General features: G+C 47.2%; 1 protein-coding gene across 3 annotated transcripts in view; it reads right to left on the bottom strand.

Annotated features, from left to right (window-relative positions):
- ALPL (alkaline phosphatase, biomineralization associated) overlaps positions 1-23,438 on the bottom strand; it is a 53,181-nt gene that overhangs the window by 14,052 nt on the left and 15,691 nt on the right. Inside the window, exons 1-4 of one of the 3 annotated variants that reach the window (XM_039854297.1) lie at positions 10,646-10,902; positions 4,628-4,808; positions 608-727; positions 164-279 (exon numbers count right to left, since the gene is read on the bottom strand). In XM_039854297.1, coding sequence (XP_039710231.1) covers positions 164-279; positions 608-727; positions 4,628-4,688 — 297 coding nt within the window. In that variant the 5' untranslated portion in view covers positions 4,689-4,808; positions 10,646-10,902. Of the gene's footprint in view, positions 1-163; positions 280-607; positions 728-4,627; positions 4,809-10,296; positions 10,321-10,645; positions 10,903-23,438 lie in introns of those variants that run through there. The other 2 variants (XM_039854299.1, XM_039854298.1) reach the window with 2 other exon arrangements.

Below are 23,438 nucleotides of genomic sequence, written 5' to 3'. Positions count from 1 at the left end.
TTTCACAGTGGAGCCACGGAGACCCCAGGAGGGCTGACTGCTTTTGCCAGGGCCTAAGGCGGCTTGAGAAACCTAGCAGATCCCACTCCCCCGCCCTCTCCTGCAGCCTGGCAAGCTGAGAAGTGGGAGGCTTGGGCCCAGCGGGCTTGGGGCTGGAGCTCACCTTGGAGAGGGCCACGTAGGGGAACTTGTCCATCTCCAGCCTGGTCTCCTCCCCAGGGCTGTGGTGCAGCTGACCCTTGAGGATGCGGGCGGCCGTCACCGTGGAGACGCCCATCCCTGTGGCGGGTAGAAGGAGGCCTCAGTCTCTCAGGCTTCCTGCCTCTCCAATCAGTCTTCTCGGACACCCATACCGCTCTAGTTTGGTGCCAAGGCAGGCTGAGCAGTGGGCACCAGAGCATGTCTCTGTAAATGTGACTGGGCAGCCCCTCCTCCCCCACCCCCACCCAGACCCTTAGAGGACCACATGGCACAGCAAACCTCTGAAGTCCACAGCCTGCCCCCGCATCTTCTTAAACATGCCGCCCAGAGGTCCAGCCTCTTCGACACACCTGGTTCCGTGGGCCCCTACCTAGGTGCCCCATCCAGCCCCTCCCTTGGGCCTCACCATCTCCCAGGAACAGGATGACATTCTTAGCCACATTAGTGTTGAGATTCTGAAGCTTCAGAGCATTTTTCAGGGTCTGCTGAGCTTGGTCTCTCCAGTACTTGGGGTCTTTCTCTTTCTCTGGATAGACAGTGAGGCAGAATTATTTGGCAGGGGAGGGGACAGCTTCTCATCCCCAGACTTATGGATACCCTAACTTCCCATGCCTGAGGGCATAGCGCCAGGACTTGGGGAGGGAGCAGTATTTGCCCATCTGACAGCCACCATGTGATCTGTAAACATATGCCAGTCCAATTCTCCAAACGAGCCAGCAGACCCCGGGTTGTCTCCCCACAGCACAGAATGAAGAAACCAAGGCTCAGAGATACCAAGCGACTCACCTAAGGCCACACAGCACTGGCAGATACTGGCAGAGCTGGGCTTCGCTCCCAAGCCCAGGCTCTTTCCTTCCTCTCAGTAGAGAGACATTCTGCTAAGGCAGCAAATGAATTGTGCTAGCACAATTAGGAGGCTAATGTTTAAGCCGGTTAGGAGAACAAACTACTTTTAACTGCAGGAGTCCCCAGACCGTATCCAGCCATCAATTATAAACTGCTTGGCTTACTCATTAAAGTAGGTTTAGCAGGAAACTGACTTAGGGACAGTGTTAATAGCAGTGCTGGAAAGCAAGACTTGCCTTTTGTTTAAAGACTGGCCTTTTGTTTAACACACCAAATTGAAAGTAGCCACACATAATCGCCCTCCTGTTAGGATAAATGAGCACTTTCTTCACCCGTAATCTTGAGACAAAATGGGAAGCAGGAATGAGCTCTTCTCTGTCTCTTCCTCTCTTGCCCACCTGTCTTCCAGGAGTCAATGCTCCAGTGGAAAGAACACAGACCTCAATTAAACCCCCTCCTGTGCCAAGTGCCAGCTGTGGGGACAAGTCACCTCCCTGAGTCTCGGTTTCCTCACTTTCAAATAGTTGTTTATACCTTCCTCTCAGGGTCTTATGAGGACTGGATTAGATAAGGCATGTGACACACCTGACTCACAGGAGAGGATCAAAAGCCACTCCGTCTGCCCCTAATAACTCCATCGCCAGACCTGGGCTTCCTTGTTCTTCCAAGCAGAGGCCCAGGATCCCTGTCCACGGGGTCAGGGCCCTTCCCACCGTCTGCTGGGCTCTCCTCATCACCCCTGCCCATCGGAGTACAGAAGCCTGGAGATAAAAGCTCCTTGGGGACTCTCTCTTTCAATGGCCTCCCATGGCATAGAAGGGAAGGCTGAAGCCAGGAGAGGTGGGAGGGTCATGTCCAAGGCTGTGTTCCTTGCGTGGGGCTGAGGACACGATCCTCATCCTTTGGCCCAGCTCAGGCCCACGCTGCCTTTCAGGACGGCTGTGGGTAAGAGCACAGGTCTTTCTCATAGCGGGGTTTTCAGGCAAGGGCCAGGTGCTTCACACACAGTAACAGCTCCTTCACCTCCCATGGCCTTATGGGGTGGTTATCATTATTCCTCTGCTAAGTTACAAAATGAAACTTAGGGCCCTAAGATTAGAGTCTCTGAAGAGGAACAGGAAACCCACACATCTATGAGTCTGTGCTCCTGCCTCAGGTGGGCAAGGAGACAGAAGGAAGCAGTTCTGGATCTCAAGCCTTGGATCCACCCACACTCTACGCCCCTACCCCCAAAGGCCTCCCCCTATGTCACTCCCACCCACAATTTCTTAGCCCACCACCTGCACCCTGGCAGCCCCAGCAGCACCTTTCTCTTCTGAGGGTATCTACTGAGCTCACCAATTTTAGACCCTACTGACAGAGTCCCCAGGTGTAGTCTGGCCCTTCCAATTAGCTGGTGCCTACAGGCAAGTTCCTTTCACTGGAGTTTCTACTCAGGAAAATGAGAGAACATAGTTATCTACAAGCGGTTTTAGGATTAAATGAGATAAAGCCTGGGAAAGTGCTCCAGGACAGTGGTTTTGATCAGGGATCCCACTGGCTCAGGGCTGGTTCCTACTCCTTCCTGCCTTCCTCCACACACACCACGGTGCCAACCAAGGCTTTGGCTATTTGGGCGCCATCTGGGTGAACTCCTACCCATCCTGACCACCTACGACATGCCCTCCCCTAGCACTTGAAGGGGCAGACGCCCCTTCAATCAGCCTGCCTTGCATCTGTCATTTCTTCTCCCCAAAATCTCCGTTAGCAGTTTGCCAAATTCCCTGTGTTTGTTCCCTGCAAGGGCCCTTGTATTTTTCAACAGAGCCATCCCAGGGCTTGTTCCTCAAAATGGTTCAGTGGTTGTCTGACTTCATTGTCAGAGAACTAATTTAAGCAATGATGGCTTTGGACAATGGAGTATCTGGAGGCGACTGTTTTCAGAGACCATTAAATGACATATGCAAATGCTCATGATATAATGCTATATAGAGTACTTGATCAGTACATGCTGTATGATTCCATCTATATGAAGTTCAAAACAGGCGAAACTCACCTATAGTGACAGGAGTAGGCCTAGTCACTTCCCTGGCTTAAAGGTAGGGAGCAGGCTTGGTTGGGAGGGGCTCAAGAAAGCCCTTGGTGTCCCAGGACAGGAAATGTTCTTTACGATTCTAGGTGGTAGTTACATGTATAGAAAAATAGGTAAAAACTCATCAAGCTATATATGAAAGATTTGTTTAGTTTAATGTGAGTTATACCTAATTTTTTTTTTTTTTTTAAGAAAGAAAACACAATGTACTGCCACCACACATCCATCAGAAGGGCTAAAATGAAGCAGATTCGAAAAATTTAGTTGCTCACTATTTGAAGAGTTTTCATTTTGTCACTTTTTCGTTCTTCCGCTTTTCATCCTTCTGCTCACTTTCTACCCAGGTGGGTGGCGAATGGTGAAGAAGCAGGGACTCCGTCCCAGAGTGACCTTGGGTTCCCAAGGATACACACCGAAATGTATCATGGGATCTCAGAGGAAGCGATGGCCTGGGAATCCAGGTTCTATTCTCAGCTCTGCTACTGACTTGCTGTGCGATTTGGGAGGGTTGGTCCTTCTCTGTATCCCAATATCCTAATCCATTGAAAAATATTCTTCCTAAGAGCTCCCACTGCCCTGCCAGACACAGTGACCGTTGCCTTCATTCCCATCGCAGCCTAAAGGAGGAGAATTATTATCTCCATTGAACAGATGGAGAAAGTAAGACTCAGGGAGGGTAAATGGGGGCTTGCAGACTCATAATAGACTGAGCCAAGGAGGGCTCCCCTCTACAACTACAGATACTGAAATGCTGGGAAAAATAAAATAAAATAAAAAACATTACGTAGCTTGAAAAAGGAAGAAAAGAGGGAAGGGCTATCCCCAGGAGGCAGAAATTAAGAACTCAAAACCAGAGTGGTAAACAGGAGCTAATTCTGAGGGACCCTTGAGGTGACAGGCCAGATGCAGGTCTAGGTTGAAGCTGTTTTAATGAGCACATTTGGCCTTGGAGCTATGGCAGGAAAACCAGGCTACTCCAAATCGAAGCCAGGTCTAAGTGGGGTCTGAATTTGTAGCGTAAGAACCTCGATCTGAGAAATTAATATAAAAACTTATCTAAAATTAGTTGAAAAATCAAATACAATACCACACGTCCATATGAGTTTCCGAGAGAAAACAAAAAACAAGAATTCCTGTTGAAGATGAGTTCACAAGCAAGAATCACAAACCACAAGGAAGCGTACTACTCCATGAGTTAAGCAGACGAAACCAACCACAGAAGACTAAGCATCCAAGACTTGGAGGAGTTTATAGAATAAGTTATATTTCGGATTGTTAGAGAGAAGAGAAACACCAGTTAAAGAACAGGAAAATATAAAGGGGGAGAGAGTGACCTACGACACCAGCACATGCAGTACCAGAGCCGGAATCTCCCATTTTGAACATTTGTTTCCAGCTCTTAAATACTCGGGATGGTTCTATGACCCTGGACGTGGACACTGAGCTCATCGTACTCCACCTGCACCAGGTCTCCCATCCCTCTGCCTGTGCCCCACCCTCCAATCCTACCTGGCACTAAGGAGGTGGTAACGCAGGTGCTAATGGCCAGCACTAAGAATGGTGAAATCATGGTTCACTCCAAGACCTGCTCTCTCTCTCTCTCTGGAGCCCAGAAGTACAATCGATGTGGACGAGATGGAGTGGGCTGGCAGCGGTCAGCCGTTAGCTGATGTTAGGCGATGTTCCGATCCCAAAATGAAAAAAAAAAAGGCCATGTAGGGCACACAGCTCCAGAGTTCATTTATTCATTCACTTATTCATTTGCTGATTCATTCAATAAGCATTTGTTGATTATCTATTATAGGCTAGGCCTGGGGCTAGGCATTGGGAAGCAAACCTAGATGGCCCCATCTCAGGAAGCTTATCACGCAAACAGTTGTAGAAGTCTAAATGAGTGCCATGCTGTAAAGTGGCTCCTTCTCATTTCCCGAGTGAACTCTCACGTTTAATTGTCTGAAGCCCAGACCCACCAGAGTTCAGTCTTTCTGTGAAATGCTTCTCAAACTGTAGCATGCACCAGAATCTCCTAGAGGGCTTATTAAAACAGATTCTGCTCCCTACCCCCAGCCTCACCCAGAGACTGATTTTATTTCCAACCAGCTCCCAGGTGATGCCCCTGCTGCTGGTTCCTGGACCACACCTTGAAAAGCACTGTTCTAGAACATTAGTCTTAAGCCTTTTAATTACTTGCGTCCCAAGCACATCAGAGGCAAAAAGAGTCCACCCTTTCTTAGAGCGACACCTACATTTTCTGTTGTAGGACATCTACATTTGCTACATTCTCTTCCAGAACTTGTCATTTATAGTGAGAGATATAAAAACTATAGGAGTGACATACAAGAAAAGATTAGCAAGTAAGGGTGGCCATTTCTGGATAGTAACATTACAGATGACTCCAATTATTTTTTCTGCATTTCCCAAATTTTCTTCTGTGTTGAGATGTTACCTTTATAATATTTTTGGAAATGTTATTAAAAAAAAAAAAAAAGACTAGAAGGAAATATACCAAAATGTTAACAGTGGCTTTCTCAGAGCGGTAGGACTGTGAATGATCAATTCTTCTTCTTTATTTTTATTTTTTGAACTTTACAAATCTCCTAAAATAAGCGTGTATTAAGGGCACAAGAACACTTTTAAATTGTGGTCATCCTGTTAGGTTCACGAGGCAGCCGAGAGAGGTACTAATCCCGTTGTGTACAAATGTTGCTGGCAGATAAGGAATTTTAAATGGCAAGGGTTTCACTGGGAAATAACTTTATTATTTCTACCAAGATAAAAATGGTTATTCCACTTGTTGTGTGTTAACTTAAAAATTGAAAAACGTCAGAGTGAGAGGCAACAAGCCTTTATTTGAGATCCAAAAAGAACTGCAATTCTGGGAAGCACCGATTCAGGTAGAAACCCAAATAATATTCAGATTAGGAGTTGAAGGCAATGGAGTATTTATGAGAAAGGGAAGGGGAATAATTACATGAATAGAAGGAATTTCTATGGGTGGACATCCACTAAGGAAGAAATTTCTCTATAGGTGCAGATAAACTCACAGCGATGATAATTCTAAAGAATGTCATTAATTTTCATAGTCATTATGACTTTGCTTTCCTGTTATCTTTGCAAACAGTTATTTGGATACAATGCTGCTTTAGGCTCAATCTGAAGGTTATTTTGTCCAGTTTTAACACTGCAAAGGTTTGAGGAGTAAGACATGCAAAGGCAGTTCTTCTGGGATGGCAGCTCCGACTCCATTTTGAAGTGGCTCCATTTATATTATTTTTCACATGAGAAACAGCAGTGATGAGCAATATTCTACCATTAAGAGTGTTGGGATAGATAAGAAACCACTTTACCACTGGAAAAAGTTACCTTGATTCAACCATAAAAATGTAGCTGCTGCACTCCAGTGCCCAGAGGAGAGGGTTTAGGGGCATCATACCCCACAAAACACCCAGCATTACTAGACGTGTGACCAGTTGCAAGCCCTGTGCTTTTCAATCCCCTTCTTTATCCACTTGGCTCCTTAAAAACCCAGCTGAGCAGTGAGGGAGAGGAGGGGTGAATTGAAAGGAAATACCCTGCATCTAACATCTATAGCACTTAACTCTGAGTGGTGGGATTTCAGATAATTTCTTTTTTTTTTTATTCTACTTTAGTTTCCAAACGTTTCTAGAGTAAATCCTATTATTATAAAAATGTTATCAAATTGATATAGAATATCAATACATGAAAGCATTCAAAATAGTTTAAAAACTAAAGTCACCTCTTTCAGGAAGCTTCCAGGATGATCACTCCTGACAATATATTACTCGTGACAATATACTACCTCAGCTTCATACCATTTCAAACATTGCATGTACCTCCCTATTTTGAAAGTAATGATTATTTCCTGATTCACCTCACCCACCACACTGAGAGTCTCTAAGAGCAAGGACTTTGCCTTGTTTGTCTGTACTCCGGTGCTTATTTACATCAGCTGAAGGCCAGGGCTCTAAGGGAGTTTTGGGGGAAGGGAAGAATCACCCCACATCCTTCCTTTGTATGTACAGATAGGTCCAAGTGTTGACAAGGATGTGGAACTACCAGAATATCCGTTCACTGCTTGTGGAGTATAGACCGGCTTTGGAAAATTGACAGCATCTGCCAGAGCTGACACCATACACATGCCCTCTAACTCATTTACCTCCAAGAAAAATGCATACAGGTGTTCACCAAAAGACATGTACAAGAATGTTTATATCAGCCCTGTTCATAATGGCCTCGAAACTGTGTCCACCTTTAGCAGGACGGATAGATACATTGTGGGGTTTCACAAGATGGAAATCTACATAACAACGAGAAGGAATGATGGACAACTCCACAAGACAACATAGGTGAATCTTGCAAAGGTTAAGGAAGCAGACCCAAGGAACCATATAGTGTGATTCCAAAGACACGAAGTATAAAAACTGACCAAGGGTGTTAGAAGACAAGATAAAGGCTACAACGGGGCAGAGGTGAAGATGAATTATGGTACAGGGGACTTGTGAGGTGCAGCCCTGTTGATTGATCTGGATGCTGGTTTGTTGTGTGGGTTGTCTGAAAACCCAACAAGCTGTCAATTTATGATATGGACGCTTTTTTATATATGTTATATTTCAATAAAATAAAAACACTACTCTCTGGGAACTTATATAAACAATCTATAAAGGACAGAGACAAGATGAAAAAGGCCTGTGAGGGACCTCCTTTGTAGATGAGAAAACCAAGTCTCTGAAAGGAGATGTGACTCACCCAAGACTATAAGCAAGCAAGTAGCAGAGCAGAACTCTGACTACAGGGCTGCTGGTTCCAAAATTAGCAAAGAGGTCACCAATGGTGACCCATACAAGGCCGGGGCTTCTGGCTACCCTACTGTAGAATGAATATTTTGAAGTTTAATACATGTATAGATTTGTATACCTTCCACAATAATCAGGATACAGTAAGTCTACCACTCTAAAAACTCTCTTGTGCTGTCTCTTTGTAGTCATATAAGCCCCCATCCCTAAACCTGACAGCCAGCTCTGTCCTTCATCACTATAGTTTGATTGGTATTATATTTATATATTTGGGTTTATATATTTGCAATGTTCAGTCTTCCAATCATGAACATAGTATGTTTCTCCATGCATTTAGTTCTTTGTAGTCTTCATTACACAGATCCTGTGTTTTGTTAGATTTATGCTGATGTATTTCACTTTTAAGGGCACTGTTATAATATCATTGTTTTAAAATGTTCATTGCTAGTATATAGAAATATAATTGATTTCTATGTTTTAATGTTGTATCCTGTGACCTTGTTAAACTCACTTATTAGTTCTAGGAGTTTGTGTTTATTTATGTGGATTCCTTGCCCTCTTCTATGTGGACAATCATGTCATTGACAAATAGGGACAATTTTAGTTCTCTCTATCCAATCAACATCCCTCTCATTTCTTTTTCTTGCCTTATTGCACTGGCTAGGATTTACAGCACCACGTTGAACTGTGGACATCCTTGGCTGGTTCCCAATCTTAGAGGAAAAGCATTTAGCCTTTCGGTATTTGGGGTGGTGTTTTGAGGTGTGCGGTAGAATAGATTTGGTGGGGAAAATAAAAAACGTGATGTTGCAACAAACTCAACGTGATGTTGAGTTTGAGGGCTGTAGCGGCAAGATCTGTGTGGCAGTCATCTTAAGACCAGAAGTCAAAACAGTGGTGTAGATGGAGCTTAAATACCTAATCGAGTGAAGAATGCAAAGAATAAAATGCAGTTCTCTGTATATAAATGTAAGCCGCACCCACATACAGAACACAGCATAATTTATAAGGACACATACAAATTCAAGAGTATATTAAACACATTAGTATGAGGACCTTTGGGGAGTGATAAGATTGGTCATGGGGAACACGGAACAGGTAGCAGGGATGAAGGGGAAAATGAATAAATAAAACAAGAACTGAGCTCACAATAACACATCACGCACTGAGAAGTATGACTTATTCAACTCTCTGTACCTAGGGTCCAAAATAAACATGTAATACGGAAAAATAAAAGTGAAGGGTGTCCCAGGAGACCTAAAGGACTCAACCAGCCCTACACGATTATGCTTATTTGTCTCTCTTCTCTGTTAGACTGATGCATCTTATCCGTCTCTAGCCCTATGCACACTGAAGCAGCTCTGTAAATGCTGACTTAATGAGAGACTCCATGGTAATGGCTGGAATGTTCTGAATTCTGGATGTAGGGATGTGGCATTGAGACTGGCTTGTCCCGGAGAATGTCAGCAGCCTTCTCTCTTTGCCTCTGCTTGGAAAGGAGACAGGGTGGGAATCCAGGAAACCCTTCAGAAGCCAGTTTCCCCTCTTGGTCCCTGCCCCCACTCAGAGGCTCCAAGTCTGTCCTCTGGCAGCTCTGAGTGATGGGTTCCGTGGGGCCCAGTGTGGGGCTGCAGGGGCTCCGGTTGCCCACCACCCTCTGCCAATGATCTACCAGCTCAGAATGGAGCAGTGGGTGTGTGCCAACCCCATCGCCCCCACCTCCCAGCCTGAGCGTCTCTGCCAGGCTCCCAGCTAGCTACGTGCCCTGATTATTCATGACAAGTGTGCAGAAGGCCTGGCTTGGCTCTAGCCTGGGAGAAGGAGCAGCTACTTGGCAGGTCAGGGAAGGGAGTGGAGGGGCTGGGCCGAGGGGCTGGGCCTTGGCCCTGAGGACTGAGTCAGTATCCTGGGGCAGAGGGTACGGGAGCCCTGGAGGTTGGGCAAAAAGCCAGCCCTGGGCTGGGTTTCAAAAGGTCCAGGACAAATGACAGAATAGAGCTGATAAAATCACTACTGTTTCTTGTGCCCAGCCCTGTGCTAACTGTTTACAACTGTGAGCTCACTTAATCCTCACAAGTGCCATTAGCCCCATTTTACAGTTTAGGAAACTGAGCCAAAGCTCAGTATTTGGGGTGGTGTTTTGAGGTGTGCGGTAGAATAGATCTGGTGGGGAAAATAAAGCTTGTCCTCAGCCTTCAATCTCAGGCTGCCTCGAGCTCCCTGGGCTTCAGTTTCCCCACAGCAGAGAGGGAGAGAGGCAAGTGCCTGCCCTTCTGCTGTCCCACAACAGCAAACAGAAGCCAATGGCGTTTAGGGTGGGGAAGCTGGCAGGGGTGGGAGTCGGTCCAGGGTGCGCTCTCCTACCTGAGGGGCCTGGCCAGGCGGCAGGTAAAGAAGCACAGCAGGCCCAAGGCCAGTACCAGGAGGAGGAGGCTGAGGACCACTGTGAGGACCGTGTCCAGGGTCGGGGACAGGAGGGCCATCTTGGGGCGAAGAGGGCCGTTAGACGCAGCCTCCACAACCCTCTACACGCCTGGTCACACTTAGCCTCGGACGCTCACTCCAAAGCCCTGGGTCAGTGGCTAGTGACCTGGCTTTGTTCCCACGTTAATCTCTGAGGATTAGCCCAGGAAGGATGAAATGGGAGGGGAATAGCGCAAGAAGCTCCCCTCCTCCAGCCCAGTCCTTGCCCACCTGATGATTGTTCGCTCACCTTTGTTGATTCATTCTTCATTCCCAAACAGTTACTGAGAGCCTGCTGTGTACCTGGCTCTGTTCCAGGTACAAAGGACTCAGAGGGAACAGGACAGACAGTCTCTGTCATCTTGGAGGTTCCTGACTGGCAAGGGTGGGAAAAGTACCTACTGTGTACCAGCGTTGTGCCGGCACCTCGGAGGATAAGAGCACAGCAGGAAAGGAACCCCTGGCTGGAGTCCGTTTTTCCCTAGGAGCAGCAGCTGGTCCACCCCATTTATAGCGCTACATAGCCTGGGAGCAAGGCCAGCTGTGTACCTCTGAGGCCAGGCCTTTCTCAATCATACTTCCTGCCTCCTGGGATACTTCATATCCCATGGTACAAAGTACCCAAGATCAGGGGAGATGACTTTACCCTTTTGGTGCCAAGAGAGGTCCTCTCTTCCTGGCCCCAGAGAGGCCACTGAGGTCACCATGAAAATAAGAAAACCAGTCGCATTACTCTATTAAACCTTTTTCTTTCTCAATAATCCCGTCACTCAAATTGTATCAGATCCTCACAACATCCTAGGATTACAAGGCAGGGTAGGGCTCATTAGCCCCACTGATATATGGGGAAATCGGGGCTTATTGAGAAAGTCATTCAGTCAGCTGTCACACAGCCAGCAAGTCTGGTCCAAGCCCCAGCTCCATCACTTCCCAGCCATGTGAAGTTGGGTCCGTCCAAGCACCTCTGAGCCTACTGTCTTATTCATGGAGCATCCATCTCCCACTGGTGTGCTGAGTATGATATAGCTGAGCTTATTTTAACCCTCATTAACCACCCTGAGTGCTAGATACAGTTGTCCCTCTTCTAAGGTGAGGAAATGGAGGCCCCGGGGTGGGGGGCGGCGGGGTGGGGGGGCTGTAGTGAAGATGACCCAAGGTCACACGGAGGGAGAGTGCTGAGCCAAACTATGCATAGGGACCTAGCCAGGGGCTACCCCGCCCCCCCTTCCCCCGCTCTAGGCTCTCTACCACAGGGATGCTCCCCACCCTGCCCAGCCCCTGGGCCTGGATGCCCTCTAGAGCTCCACCCCCGCCCAGTCTATAAATCGATATGAGATCCAAGGAGTGTCACTTTGTGCTTCTCAGCTGTACTAGTGGAGTCAGAGGGGCAGCAGTTTGTCATTAGGGAGCTCCCAGTCTAGAAGTCACAATCCTGGAATATCTGGGGTAGGGAAGGTCCTTTAGGCAGATTTCCTCAAATGTACCAGACCACAAAAATCACTTGGGGTGATTGTGGACAGAGTCCTATTCCCAAGTGGTTACCTGGGGAGAAGTATAGACTGGGAAGTGCATGAAGAAACTTTCTGGGGTGATGAAAATCTCCTTTACAATGATCTGGCAGGTAGTTAAAAGTATATATACTATATGTAAGTATATTATACTATAAAAGTACATATACCATATGTAAAATTCATCCAGGGGCTATGAACCCCACCCTATCTAGTGTTGTGAAGATCTGATAAGAATTGAGTTAAGGGAGTGTTGGGGTGGGGAAGGATGTAGTTTAATGGAGGGACTATATTCAAATTTAAAAAGAGAAATTCAAGAGACAAAACAACCCCCCCAAATAAATTCCTGTTACCCATACCCCAGACCTGCTCAGTCGGAATCTTCCAGACAGGCACCGGCAAGTCATACGGTAAGCAGATTTGCCTGGGAAACTTTGCCTTAGAGATAATCTCACTGCCCAGATGGGAAGACTGAGGGCCCAAGAAGAGGAGAGACTTACCCTGGGTCTCCCAGCTCCTACTCTCCAGGGAACAGGCAGAATCAGCCCAGAGCAGGCTGGGAACCTCTGGGCTGTCAGCTGGACCTTCCTGGCTCTTTCAAGGAGCGGTGGCTGTAGAGAAGTGCCGAGTGCTCCCTGTGCTCTCAGCAGGAGAGGGGAATGGGATGGGGGTCGGGGGACTCCTGCGAGACCGAATGAGGCTGCAGCGGCTGCCCGGGGAGGGAGCACTACTGAAGACCAACCCAGGAACGTTTCGGCTGCAAAGTCAGAGACGGGGAACATGGAATCCCTCTATCAGCCACGCCCAGTATCTTTGGCAAGCCTGGCTGGCCAAGACTTTTTTCATTCACTGTCGGAAGTTATTTATGGCTGCCATGAAGCAGCCTCTGGGTGAAGGGCTCAGGAGGAAATGTGTGGTAGTCAGAGTGGGCTGCAGGTCAGACCCAAGGAGGAACTTCCTCAGAGGGCAGTGGGCCAGGTGCTGGTGAGAGAGCCCAGCTCAGAACTCTAGCCGCTGACAGTACCCCATCCTGGCAGAAAACAGACGTGGGAGTGTCCAGGAGGCTTGGTATCAGCCTGTCTGCTGCCAAACCATGCGTCTTTAAGGGCTCTAATGAGACACCAGCTGTCCCTCCAGCACCTCGAGCCTCAGTACCTCTGCACACTGCGTCCTTTGGTCTGAAATGTTCCTTGCTGTCCACCTGATAAAGTCCTCCCACCATCCTTCCGCCCTGGCCTCAGTCCTGCTGGACTGCTCTGCACCCCGTCCCAGCCCAGGCGGCAGTTACAGCTCCTCCCTGAGCTCCCAGAACCCCAGGCGGGTGATTAAGACCTCGTTGCATTTATCGGTCTTAGTGTTGCCTCTTCACCATGGCGTGAGCGCCTGGAGAACAAGAATCTTGCCCTGCTGATGGCGGCAGCCCCTTGGCTGGCAGAGCCTGGCGCACTGCTGGCCAGGCAGGGAATGTTGGTAGGTGGGTGGGAGGGTGGTGGGGGCAGTCAGTGGTGAGTGGCTGCAGAGGCTGCTCAGCAGCAGTAAGAGCAAGCTTCCAGGTTCAGACCCTGCCTCTGCCTGGCTCGAGCTGGGTAGCTCAGGGCCAGTGACCCCACGCCTCTGTGCCTCAGGCTTCTCCCCTGCAAAGTGGGAGTCTGATAGAAGCTATAGGGCATATAAGGATATAGGGCATATAACTCATATAAGGATGATATGAGTTAATATATGGAAAAGCTTAAAACAGGGCCCAGGACATGGTCAGTGTTCAACGAATGGCGGCCAGCGGCTGTGATTATGGGGCAGCGGAAGATGGACTGATGAGCAAGTGGGACAGAGGAAGGGCTGGAGCTGAGAATGGACAGACCCTTCTTTGCCCACTCATCAGGCAGCCATTCACCCTTGGGCTCTCCCACAGACCTGCTCACCTGGGAGGCCTCGTGAGGTCTTTCTAGCTTTAAGACTCTAGAAACCAAAAGCCTACTTGGCTGCTGTGCATCTCCACTTGGTGGTGGGGCGGGGGGGCGGGGGAGGCGGGCGGTATTTAATTAAGAGGTAGAGATCCCAGTTCTTACATTCAAGGGGTTCTATGTTTCCTGAGAGGGCCAGATCTCTATGTCTGTCTCTCTGTTTCTGTCTCTGTCTGTCTGTCTGTCTGTCTCTCTCTCTCTCACACACACACACACACAGACTTGTGTGGGATGAAACAACTCACCAGGCAGTCTGATGCTTTCTTTTCCTCTTGAAGGACAGAGAAAGAGAGAACTTCCAGGGTCGGCCCAGAAGGTTCCATGGAGTGGGTGGGAGGTTAGCCAGGCTGGGAGAGTTGAGATGAACAGAGAAAGGGTGCTCCCGACAGGTGGACCCTAATGTGCAAAGGCCCTCGCAGGAATGCAGGATTTCGAGGTCAGAGAGAAAGGCAGGAGCTGACGATGGTGACAGAGGACAGAGAGGCAATGGGAACCAACCACAAAGGGCTTTGCTCCCTGAGTTCGGCCTGGTCAAGAGTAGCCCCTTTGCATGCCCCGTGTCACTCACATGCCTCTTGCCAGCTCGTTTTACAGATAAAGATGTCGAAGCTCAGATGGTCTGCTACTTGCCCAAGGCCACACAGTAGAGCTGGAATCAGAAGCCCCAAAGGTCTGGGTTTTCTGGGACTTCCTGGGGTGCCTGGACAGTCTTGATGCCACAAACTGGCTCTGAGGGCAGAGGACTAAAGCTAGTCAAAATTCAACTGGTGGGAGGAGAGCTGGCAGCAAGGAGGTGGAAGGAGATGGCAGGGCCCAGAGATCCCGTGCCTAAGGTCTCATGGCTGGAGCACCAGGCAGGAGAGGGTCAGCGGTGGCTGTTTATGGGCACACAGGCTTCTACTAGCCCACGGAGAAGACATGTTCTGTCCTAGGCCACCTCGTTCCAGGTTAAGCCTGAAAGCTGGGTGGGGTAAGGGGCATGCACTATGTTTCTCTGAGAAGTTGCCACCCCCCATACTCTGGTTCTCCACTCAGCACCCCTGCAGCAGGACCCCCTCTGGTACCAGGAGATTGGCTGTCTCATCTTGGCTCTCATAATCCACAATTAGGAAGGCACAGAGAGTGTACATGACCTCCCCAGGGTCACATAGCACATCAGTGGCCAGGATAGGTCTCCTCACTAACTCCTCAAGCAGCGGGCAAGACTAGAAATGAACCATGTTTGTTCTCTCTGCAATATGAACATTATGTATCTGTAGATGAATAGATTACATGCAACTACTATCTGAGTCATACTCACTACACACTTCTCAAATGTCGTTTCATTGTATGCGACAATGAAAGTCCCTAAGCTGTGCCCCATACCTGTGGCCTGCCCTGAAGCAAAAGCACCTGGGTCTTGTAGAGTGGGGAGTGGAGGACCTTGGGTTCAAGACCTGGCTTCAACCCCAGCCAGACCAGTGACCCTGGACACACACATCCCTCCCCACTCCACAACCCCTTACTTCAGCTGGTCCTCTCAAAGGGCACTGGACCACCACGGCTCTCCCCACATGCCCTGGCAGCCCAACCCTAGGAGAGGACGTCTCCATTCCACAGATAGCCCCACATGAGCCCTGGAAGAAGAGGCTGAGGCAGCTCTGGAGTGTGGGGAAATGGGCCATGAACTTGTAACCTGTTGGGTGGTGGCCAACACAAGCAGCATCCCTGGGTGGCATGTGCAAGGGGCTTTCAGACACTCTGCTCTCATTGGAGCAGAAAGTACCCTGATGTTCCCAGAGATAGTGCTCTCTGCAGCTGGGTTCTTAAAAAACAGCGTTCCTCACATTCCCAGAGGACCTTCCAGCTGGCAGAGGCTCCTGGCTGCTACTGCTTTCGATCTTCTCAGTGACTCAAAGTAGCAGGGCAGGGGCTATCCCCGACCCGCGGACAAGAAACCAAGGGCACACAGCTGAGCAGAGCTCCGCTGCTCACCGGCTTCTTCATCTTGGGCATGTCACTTCACCTTTCTGGGCCTCCGTTTCCTCACATCCCCAACGGGGATCATCACAGTGAGTGCCTATATCGCTATGCTATGGTAAGAATGAGAATTTGACAATAAACAATGAGATAAAGGCCCAGGGTTTGGCACATATTAAACACTCAAGAAACGTTACCTAGAGTAATAGTGATGAGAGTGCCCAGCACTGCTCTGAATGCCTTACGTGCATTCATTGATCTAATCTCACAGCACTATGTGCTAAGTGCTATGACGGGAAGTTAAATACCTTGGCCAAGGAGACACAGCTATTAATAAGACATTTATGAAGAGGGAAAGGGAGAAACTCTCACCGGAGCCCCTACTGTGTGCCGGGAGCTTTTTGCTCAGCCTTCCAAAACCCTGTGTGGTGGAAATGATCAGTTCCAGGTCAGAAGAGACAACTGAAGCTCAGAGAGGAGGAGGTAGGTGCAGGGTCACCCAGCAAACACACGGGAGAGCTGGGATCGCGGCCAGGCCTGTCTGGCTCCACATCCAATGTGCTTGCTACCTCCATCCCAGTCATACACCAACTCCTGACACAGATGGGCGACCTGATGCCTCGGCCACCCCAGGTACAGGGAGCTCCGAGTCAGCATGCCGGTGACCTCACCTTTGTGTGTGTCTGTGCTGGGGTCCTGGTTGTGAGCACTGCTGGACTCCCACTGTGTGTGTGTCCAGCTGCTGCCTCATGACCAGTCCTCGTGTCAGGCTGCTCCCTCTGTCCCCTAACTAGCTCCTCTTGGATGGAGATCCCAAGGCGATCGCTACCTGCTTGGGACCGCTCATGTCTGGACAGAGCACTCCCTTCATAAAGGGAGGGGCTTCAGTCACATTGGTCCCCATACTCGCAGGTCAGGCCCTCTGGGTTTCTAATTCTGCACAGAGAGTCTGAATACTCAAGGGTTATGCCCTCATCTGTAAATCAGGGATGGTTAACGCCATTCCGCCTCCAATTTTGGCTTCTTTGGGGGAAGGAACATGCACACTCTAATGTGCCGTGCAGATGTTTCTTTGGCTTTCCACTGTTTCGCCTCTGATGACTGTGGCGGGTATCTGTCGTAACATCTGGCCACTCAGAACCCATTCCTTCTTCTTAACATTACCACAGTTTCCTTTGGCAAGCGGCCCTTCCCCTTTCGGCCATGTGCTTTTGTGGGGTTGATCCCATTTCAGCAGCTCCAGATGGGTCCTGATTGGCTTAAGCTGGAAGACTCTCCATCTGGATGGTGTGTCGTGAGGGTATGAGGTGGCGGGGAGAGTATGAGGTGAGGGCCTTACGTGGAGCCTGGAGATGAAGCAACCCCTTGGAAGGCGGAATAGAAAGAGATGCAAAGAATCTGAGTTTTTGATGACATCAGTTGAGCCGCTTGATGCAGCCGTGCCTGAAGCCTTTCTCTAAAAGTCATGGTTATGTGAGCCAATTAATTCCCCTAATTGTTTGCCTTGGACTTTCTGTTACTTGGAACACAGAGTCTGACCTCAGGACTCCAATTCGGCCCATTTTTCTCAGCCCCTTACCTTCTAAGGAAACACATCACGCATACTCGGCCTGCTGTTCCTACCAAAGAATACTTCTTGGAAACAAGCTAAAGATGAGTCAATAAGTTGCAAGTGCATGGTAAAATAAGAGACCAACTGAATACAGGTTAGGTTTTCTTTTTGGAATCTTGTAGAACTGTAAGAGGTCCCTGGGCGGGATTTCCCTAACAGGCCACTCCATGGGTGACCTGGACCCTCCCCTTCCAACAGGCTGTTGTCAGTTGCCTTTAACAACTCTTTGACCATTAGGTTCCAAGTGCCTATTGCGTGCCTGGCCCTGTACTAGGGGCCGAAGGTACAAACTCTGCCTTCTGTGTCCTTCAGTCTAGCGATGATTGGTCAGGACACACATTTTTACTGGTTTTGCACAAAGCCCTAGGAAGTCGGCATACAGGGGGAATTCTTCTGCACCCATTTCATTGAGGAGGAAAGGAAGCTCACAGAGGTGATGTGACTTGCCCAAGGTCCCTCTGCTAAAGAGGGGCAGGGCCAGGCCATGCCCCCAGATCTACCTGGTTCCAAACTCATTGCTTTTCCTTCTAGCCTTTGCGTGGCACTGGTCATTTCTTTGGGTGGCTAGTTTCTTCCACTTCAGAGCAGTCAGAGTGATTTATAAAGCTAAAGGAAAGAGGAAAGCCAAGTATTATGGGCTTCCTGTTTGCCCAAGGGTCTTGGCACCTTAAGAAGCCCTAGTGTTCAGGCCCATCCAACTTTATTCTCCTAGAGGGTTCACCTTCTGCAGGCTGTGGCCAGAGAGAGATCAGGCACTACCCTGCAATCCAGAGCCCAAATGCTTTCATGGGGAGCCCTTGTGAGCTGTGGGGTGCCTTGGGCACCCTAAGTGAGCTGTCCTAACCCTCTCTTGTGCCTCTGATCCCTCTCTCTAAGATCTGACCGACACTGACTCAACGCACCTGGGCACTGTAGGATATTAAATCAATAGTCATTCGACCACTGTTTACTCAGCACCTATTATATGCCAGGGGCTGTTCTAGGTGCTGAACAGAGCAGCCCAATTCCTGCTGGTGGGGAGAGCATACAACAAGGGAAAAAAGTAAAATCAATAGGATGCCAGGTGGGGGTAAGTACAACGAAGAAAAAGGACGCAGGGAGGGGAATAGGAAGGAGAGGTGATGTTTACAGTTTTAAACAGGTCAGAGAAGGTCTCCCCCAAAAAACCATCCCACTGTAGCCTTGCGAGAATCTCGATAAACCAAGAATGTGATTTTTCCAAATTGCAGATGAGGAAACTGAAGTTTCAGGTTTAAATCTCAAGTTCATGCATGTCAATCTAACCAGCTGGGGAACTGAGATTCTGGTGCAGGGCTGCCCATCTCCCACATGACCTCTCCCCAGTTGTCTCGAATGGTAGTAGGAGCCCTTTGGCAGATAAGGAAACCGAGGCTCTGAGAGGGGGTGCCACATGGCCAGACCTGTGGGAACACATGGTGGGTCTGTTTTCAGCTCCAATGCCACCCTCTGGAACTGCCTCTTGTTCAGGTCCACATCTGCTTTTACAGACTTTGCTCTCCAGCTTCTGCTCTGGGCTTGATGAAACTCAATCCTCCTCTTTGCCGATTTCATGTCCTTCTAAAGAACTCCTCCCTTCCCCAAAACTCCTTTGGCTCTCGATCCCAGGTCATATGAGCCTGTAATTGTCCCACGCACCCTTGTTCTGCCTCTTCAATTAACTTCTGGCCCATCACTAAACCCACATTTGCATGAAACCTACAAAAGACATCTTGTGTATGGCCAAGGGTGGGCAGACAGCTGCAGAAGGGGGTGGGAGAGCTTCTCACTGAACTTTCCCATCTGAATTTGTTCAGTAATCCCTACACCCTAGTTTAATCTTTCTGAACACTGCAGTGCATTGGAAAGACCTTGGCCATGGAGGAGGTGGTCACGGGGTAAGTCCTGGCCCTGCAGCTTCGAAAGTGACCTTATGACTAGGGCTGCAGGTTCCTTCTTTATAAAACAGGTCTTGTCATCCTTATCTTGCAAGGTTGTTATAAAGATAAAAGGCAATGGAGAGAGTATCCGTTAAGAGATAAAAATTAATTGACAGTGCATTGAGAAAAGAGCCTGGCAGACAAACATCAAGAAATTGTTGAACTGAATGGAGAAATCTGTCCAATGGTGAACAACCACCAGCAGAACAACAGCTGCATTCATCGCGCTCCTACACTCAGAAATAGGTACTCTTACTATCAATCCCATTTTACAGAAGAAGCGGGGAAGCACAGCGAGGTTAAATCACTTGCCTACAGTCACACAGCAGGTAAGTGGCAGAGCTGGGATTATGAGCCCCAACTGTCCAACTCCAAAATTTGAGCTCTTAACCATTATGCTACGTTAGTAAATTGAGGCTTTGTGAGTTGAAATAACTGCTCAGTGAAACGCAGTGATTAAGTGCTGACCCAGGAGGGGATCATGGCCAGTCCCATTCTAGAACCTTCGCTCTTCACCACCCACCCCCGCCCCGCCGCCAGCTTAGCAGAGCTAATAGGGACTTTGAGAATAATCTAGTCCTACCTAACACTGTCATTTTTCCTCTAGGAGGAGCCTGAGGTCCAGAGAGGCAATGTGACCTGCCCGAAGTCACAGAGCCAGTTAGTTAAAGAATCAGGACAAGCACCCTGGTTTCCTAACTCCAGAACCCCATGCCATCACTGAGTATCACACTGACCATGAGGGGCCATCAGGGAAAGAGTCTTGAGGATGCACAAGAATTTTTCTAGCAGAAGCGGAGGGAAGGTAGTCTAAGCAGAAGGAATAGCTCATGCAAAGATTTGGAGGCCATGAAAGTCTCTTTTTTGAGAATAATGAGTTGTAAGGTATGTGCAAAGGTTGGGGTAGGGACAGATGATGATGATGCTTTTCATACTGAATATTTCCACTTGGTTCTTTTTCTACTTTCTTATTGTTTTATGTTTCTAATATCTTTCCTTATTTCTTTTGCATGTTTCTAACGCTCCTTTAAAATTCTTGGTCTATCTGTTCTAATATCGCTGACTGCAGTGGTATCTCTAATCAGTTTGCTGTTTTTCTTTTGAAGTAGTTGTGCTCTGGCCGATGATGCGGTGTAGGTGGGGGCCGCATACACTCTGCCCTAAAACTACCAGTGAGGGAGGATGGAGGTCTATGACTCCTGGACCCCCTTCTTTAAATCAACCTCATAATAATAAAAGAGCAAAATGTCACTAAAGCAAGGAAATTGTGGAGAAAACAGAATCTCCTGGGGAGACAGAAGAAGGTTTTAAATTTGTATGTGTAGGGTCAGGTGGTGGTGCTACAGCCAGGAGAAGGGGCAGAGTGACATCTTTAGGATGGTGGAGAATATTGTAGGAAAGAATATCAGGGTTGATTTCTGCTCTTGCCTTTACATCAAGACATCCCCCAGCAGACCACCCCCTGCCACACACTGGTCAACTCCAGCTGCCCTTGAACAACCGAGGCCAGCGCTCTCACTTGGACATCAGCAGCCCAGGCAGATGGCACAAGTGTCTGCTGGAGTAAATTCAGGGCAGCGCAACAGGCAACGTGGAATTGCAGAATCAACAGGGAACTGACAAACCTCCTCAGTCCCTCCACCACCCCTTCCTTTCCAGACCTCGAGGCTGGTTGATTCTAACCTGGGCAGGCAGCCCCCTTCCCTGGCTGCTTCTCCCGGGGGTGCTCAAAGTGAAGCCCAGTCCTGTGGAGTTAGTTACTTGGGGGTTGGGTGTGGTGCTGCCAAATCCTGTAGGAATTATATGTTTCTGGTGCCTGCAGGTCTCTGCTCTGGGACTGTCATCCCCTTGGGCTCACTGGTGCTGCCAGAGACTTAGATTCTTACCCCAATACACAGCATTAGACAGAATAGCTGAAGCCCCCACCCCACCCCACTCCCCAAAACGAGCTCATGAGTTAAAGAGAATCCAAGGAGCACGATGCCTTCAAAACAAACAAACTGATTAGAGGTACCACGGGAATCAGCCTTATTCAACAGATGGACTGAGAACTTTAAATAAGCATTAGAGACACTCAAAAGAAATAAGGAAAGATATTAGCAATACAAAACAGAACAAGAAAGTATTAAAGGACCCAAGTGAAAATATTCTGTAGGTAGAATGAGTCGAGAAATGAAACGGGGAACTGGGATCTCAGATGGAGGATTACTTCCAGGAGGAAGCTGGGAAGGATTAAGAAACAGATGATATGAAAAAAAATAGTAAAATATCGGTTAAAAGTTAAAACATCAACCCCAATCTTATTCCATTAATTTAAAATGGATTATAAACCTAATTATAAAACCAGAATCAGATAGCTTCTAGAAGAAAACATAAGAAGATGTCTTCATGATTTTGGGGTAGACAAGGAGTCTTAACTTCATAAAAGAAAAAGTTGACAAACTGGACTTCATCAAAATTTAAAATTCCTGTTCATTGAAAGATACCATATTAAGAAACTGAAGACAAGACACATAATGGAAAAGTATAGTGCATATAGCTGACAAAGGACTTGAATCCAGTAAATAAAAAACTCCTAAGTTGACAATAAAATGATTAACAATCCCCCACCCCAACACACACACACAGAAAAGACTTAGCCATTTCAAAAAACTGTACAAATGACCAATTGTTTATGGAAAGGATTGCCACTTCATTAGCAGGTAAATGAAAATTAAACCCATTTCACACCCACTGGAATGACTAAAATCAAATCAAAACTACTTGCAAAATCAAACATTGTCAAGAGTATAGAAAAAACTAGAAGTCACATATAATGCTCATGGAAGTGTAATATAATACAGTGACTTTGGAAAAGAGTTTGGCAGTTTCTTATAAAGTTAAACATACACTCATCACATGATCCGGCAAGTCCACTCCTCAGTATTTGCTCAAAAGAAATGAAAATACCTACACAAAGATTCATACATAAATGTAATAAGTATAATATCCCAAACTGGAAACAGTTTTAATATTTATTAATATACAAATGAAAACACAATGGTGGTATGTTGATAAAATGGAAAACTACTCAGAAAAAAAAAAGAAGTAAACTACTGACCCAACAAACATAGGTGAATCTCAGAAATATTATCTTAAGTGAAATAAGTTGGACATAAGAGTACAGGCTACATGATTTCATTTATATGAAAAACTAGAAAAGGCCAAATGGTGAAAGAAATCAGAATAATGATTGCATTTTGGAGGCAAAATGGACTAGAAAGAGGTGTGAAGGAACTTGCTGGAGCGATAGAAATGATTTTTTTTTTTTAATCTTGTTTTGAAGTCATGGTTACAAGGTAACAACATTTATCCAAATGCATTGAATTGAACACTTAAGATCTGTTCATTTTATTGTATGAAATTATACATCAACAAAAAGAAAGAGATGGAAGTATAAGTGCCAACATCTAGATAATAGGAGTCCCAGCATAGGAAAATACATCAAGGGAGGAAATATTTGAAGAAATAATGATAACCTTGGAACTAAAGAAACAAGAAACATCAGTTTAAATGGGGCCCAAATATATCAAAAATGACAGATAAGGAAAAATACACACTTAGAAATATTACAGTGACTATCAAAATACAACGGAAACATTCTAAAAGTCTAGAGGAAAATAGATCATTTACAAAGGAATAAGTACCTAATCGAATTGACCAAAGTACCAAAAGAAAAAATTTGAACAGAGAATTTTATATCCAGCTAAATTGTCATTCAAATGTTAAATGCTAATAAAAATCACACCATTCAAGGGCTCGGGTTTGTACAAAAAGAGAACTACCTCCACCCAAAGAAACAAAAACAATTTTGAAGCAACTACTGACGTAACAGAAACAAATTCCACAGATGATACTAAAGATATGTGAAGGCTGAGCAAATAGCAGTAAAGTTCAGTGTTAAAAAAAATCCCCAGATCAAAGAAAAGAACAAGAAGAACATATACCTAAAATAACTCAGAACTAAAAATGGCCAGACAATTTCAGAGTGATGTCAAGGGGGCTAAAGGGCATGTCGATGAAGAAT

Source organism: Pteropus medius, unplaced genomic scaffold (assembly GCF_902729225.1).
Source record: "Pteropus medius unplaced genomic scaffold, Ma_sr-lr_union100, whole genome shotgun sequence".
Lineage (NCBI taxonomy): Eukaryota > Metazoa > Chordata > Mammalia > Chiroptera > Pteropodidae > Pteropus > Pteropus medius.
Note: the sequence above shows the minus strand (reverse complement) of the source record. Positions and strands in the feature narration are given on the sequence as shown.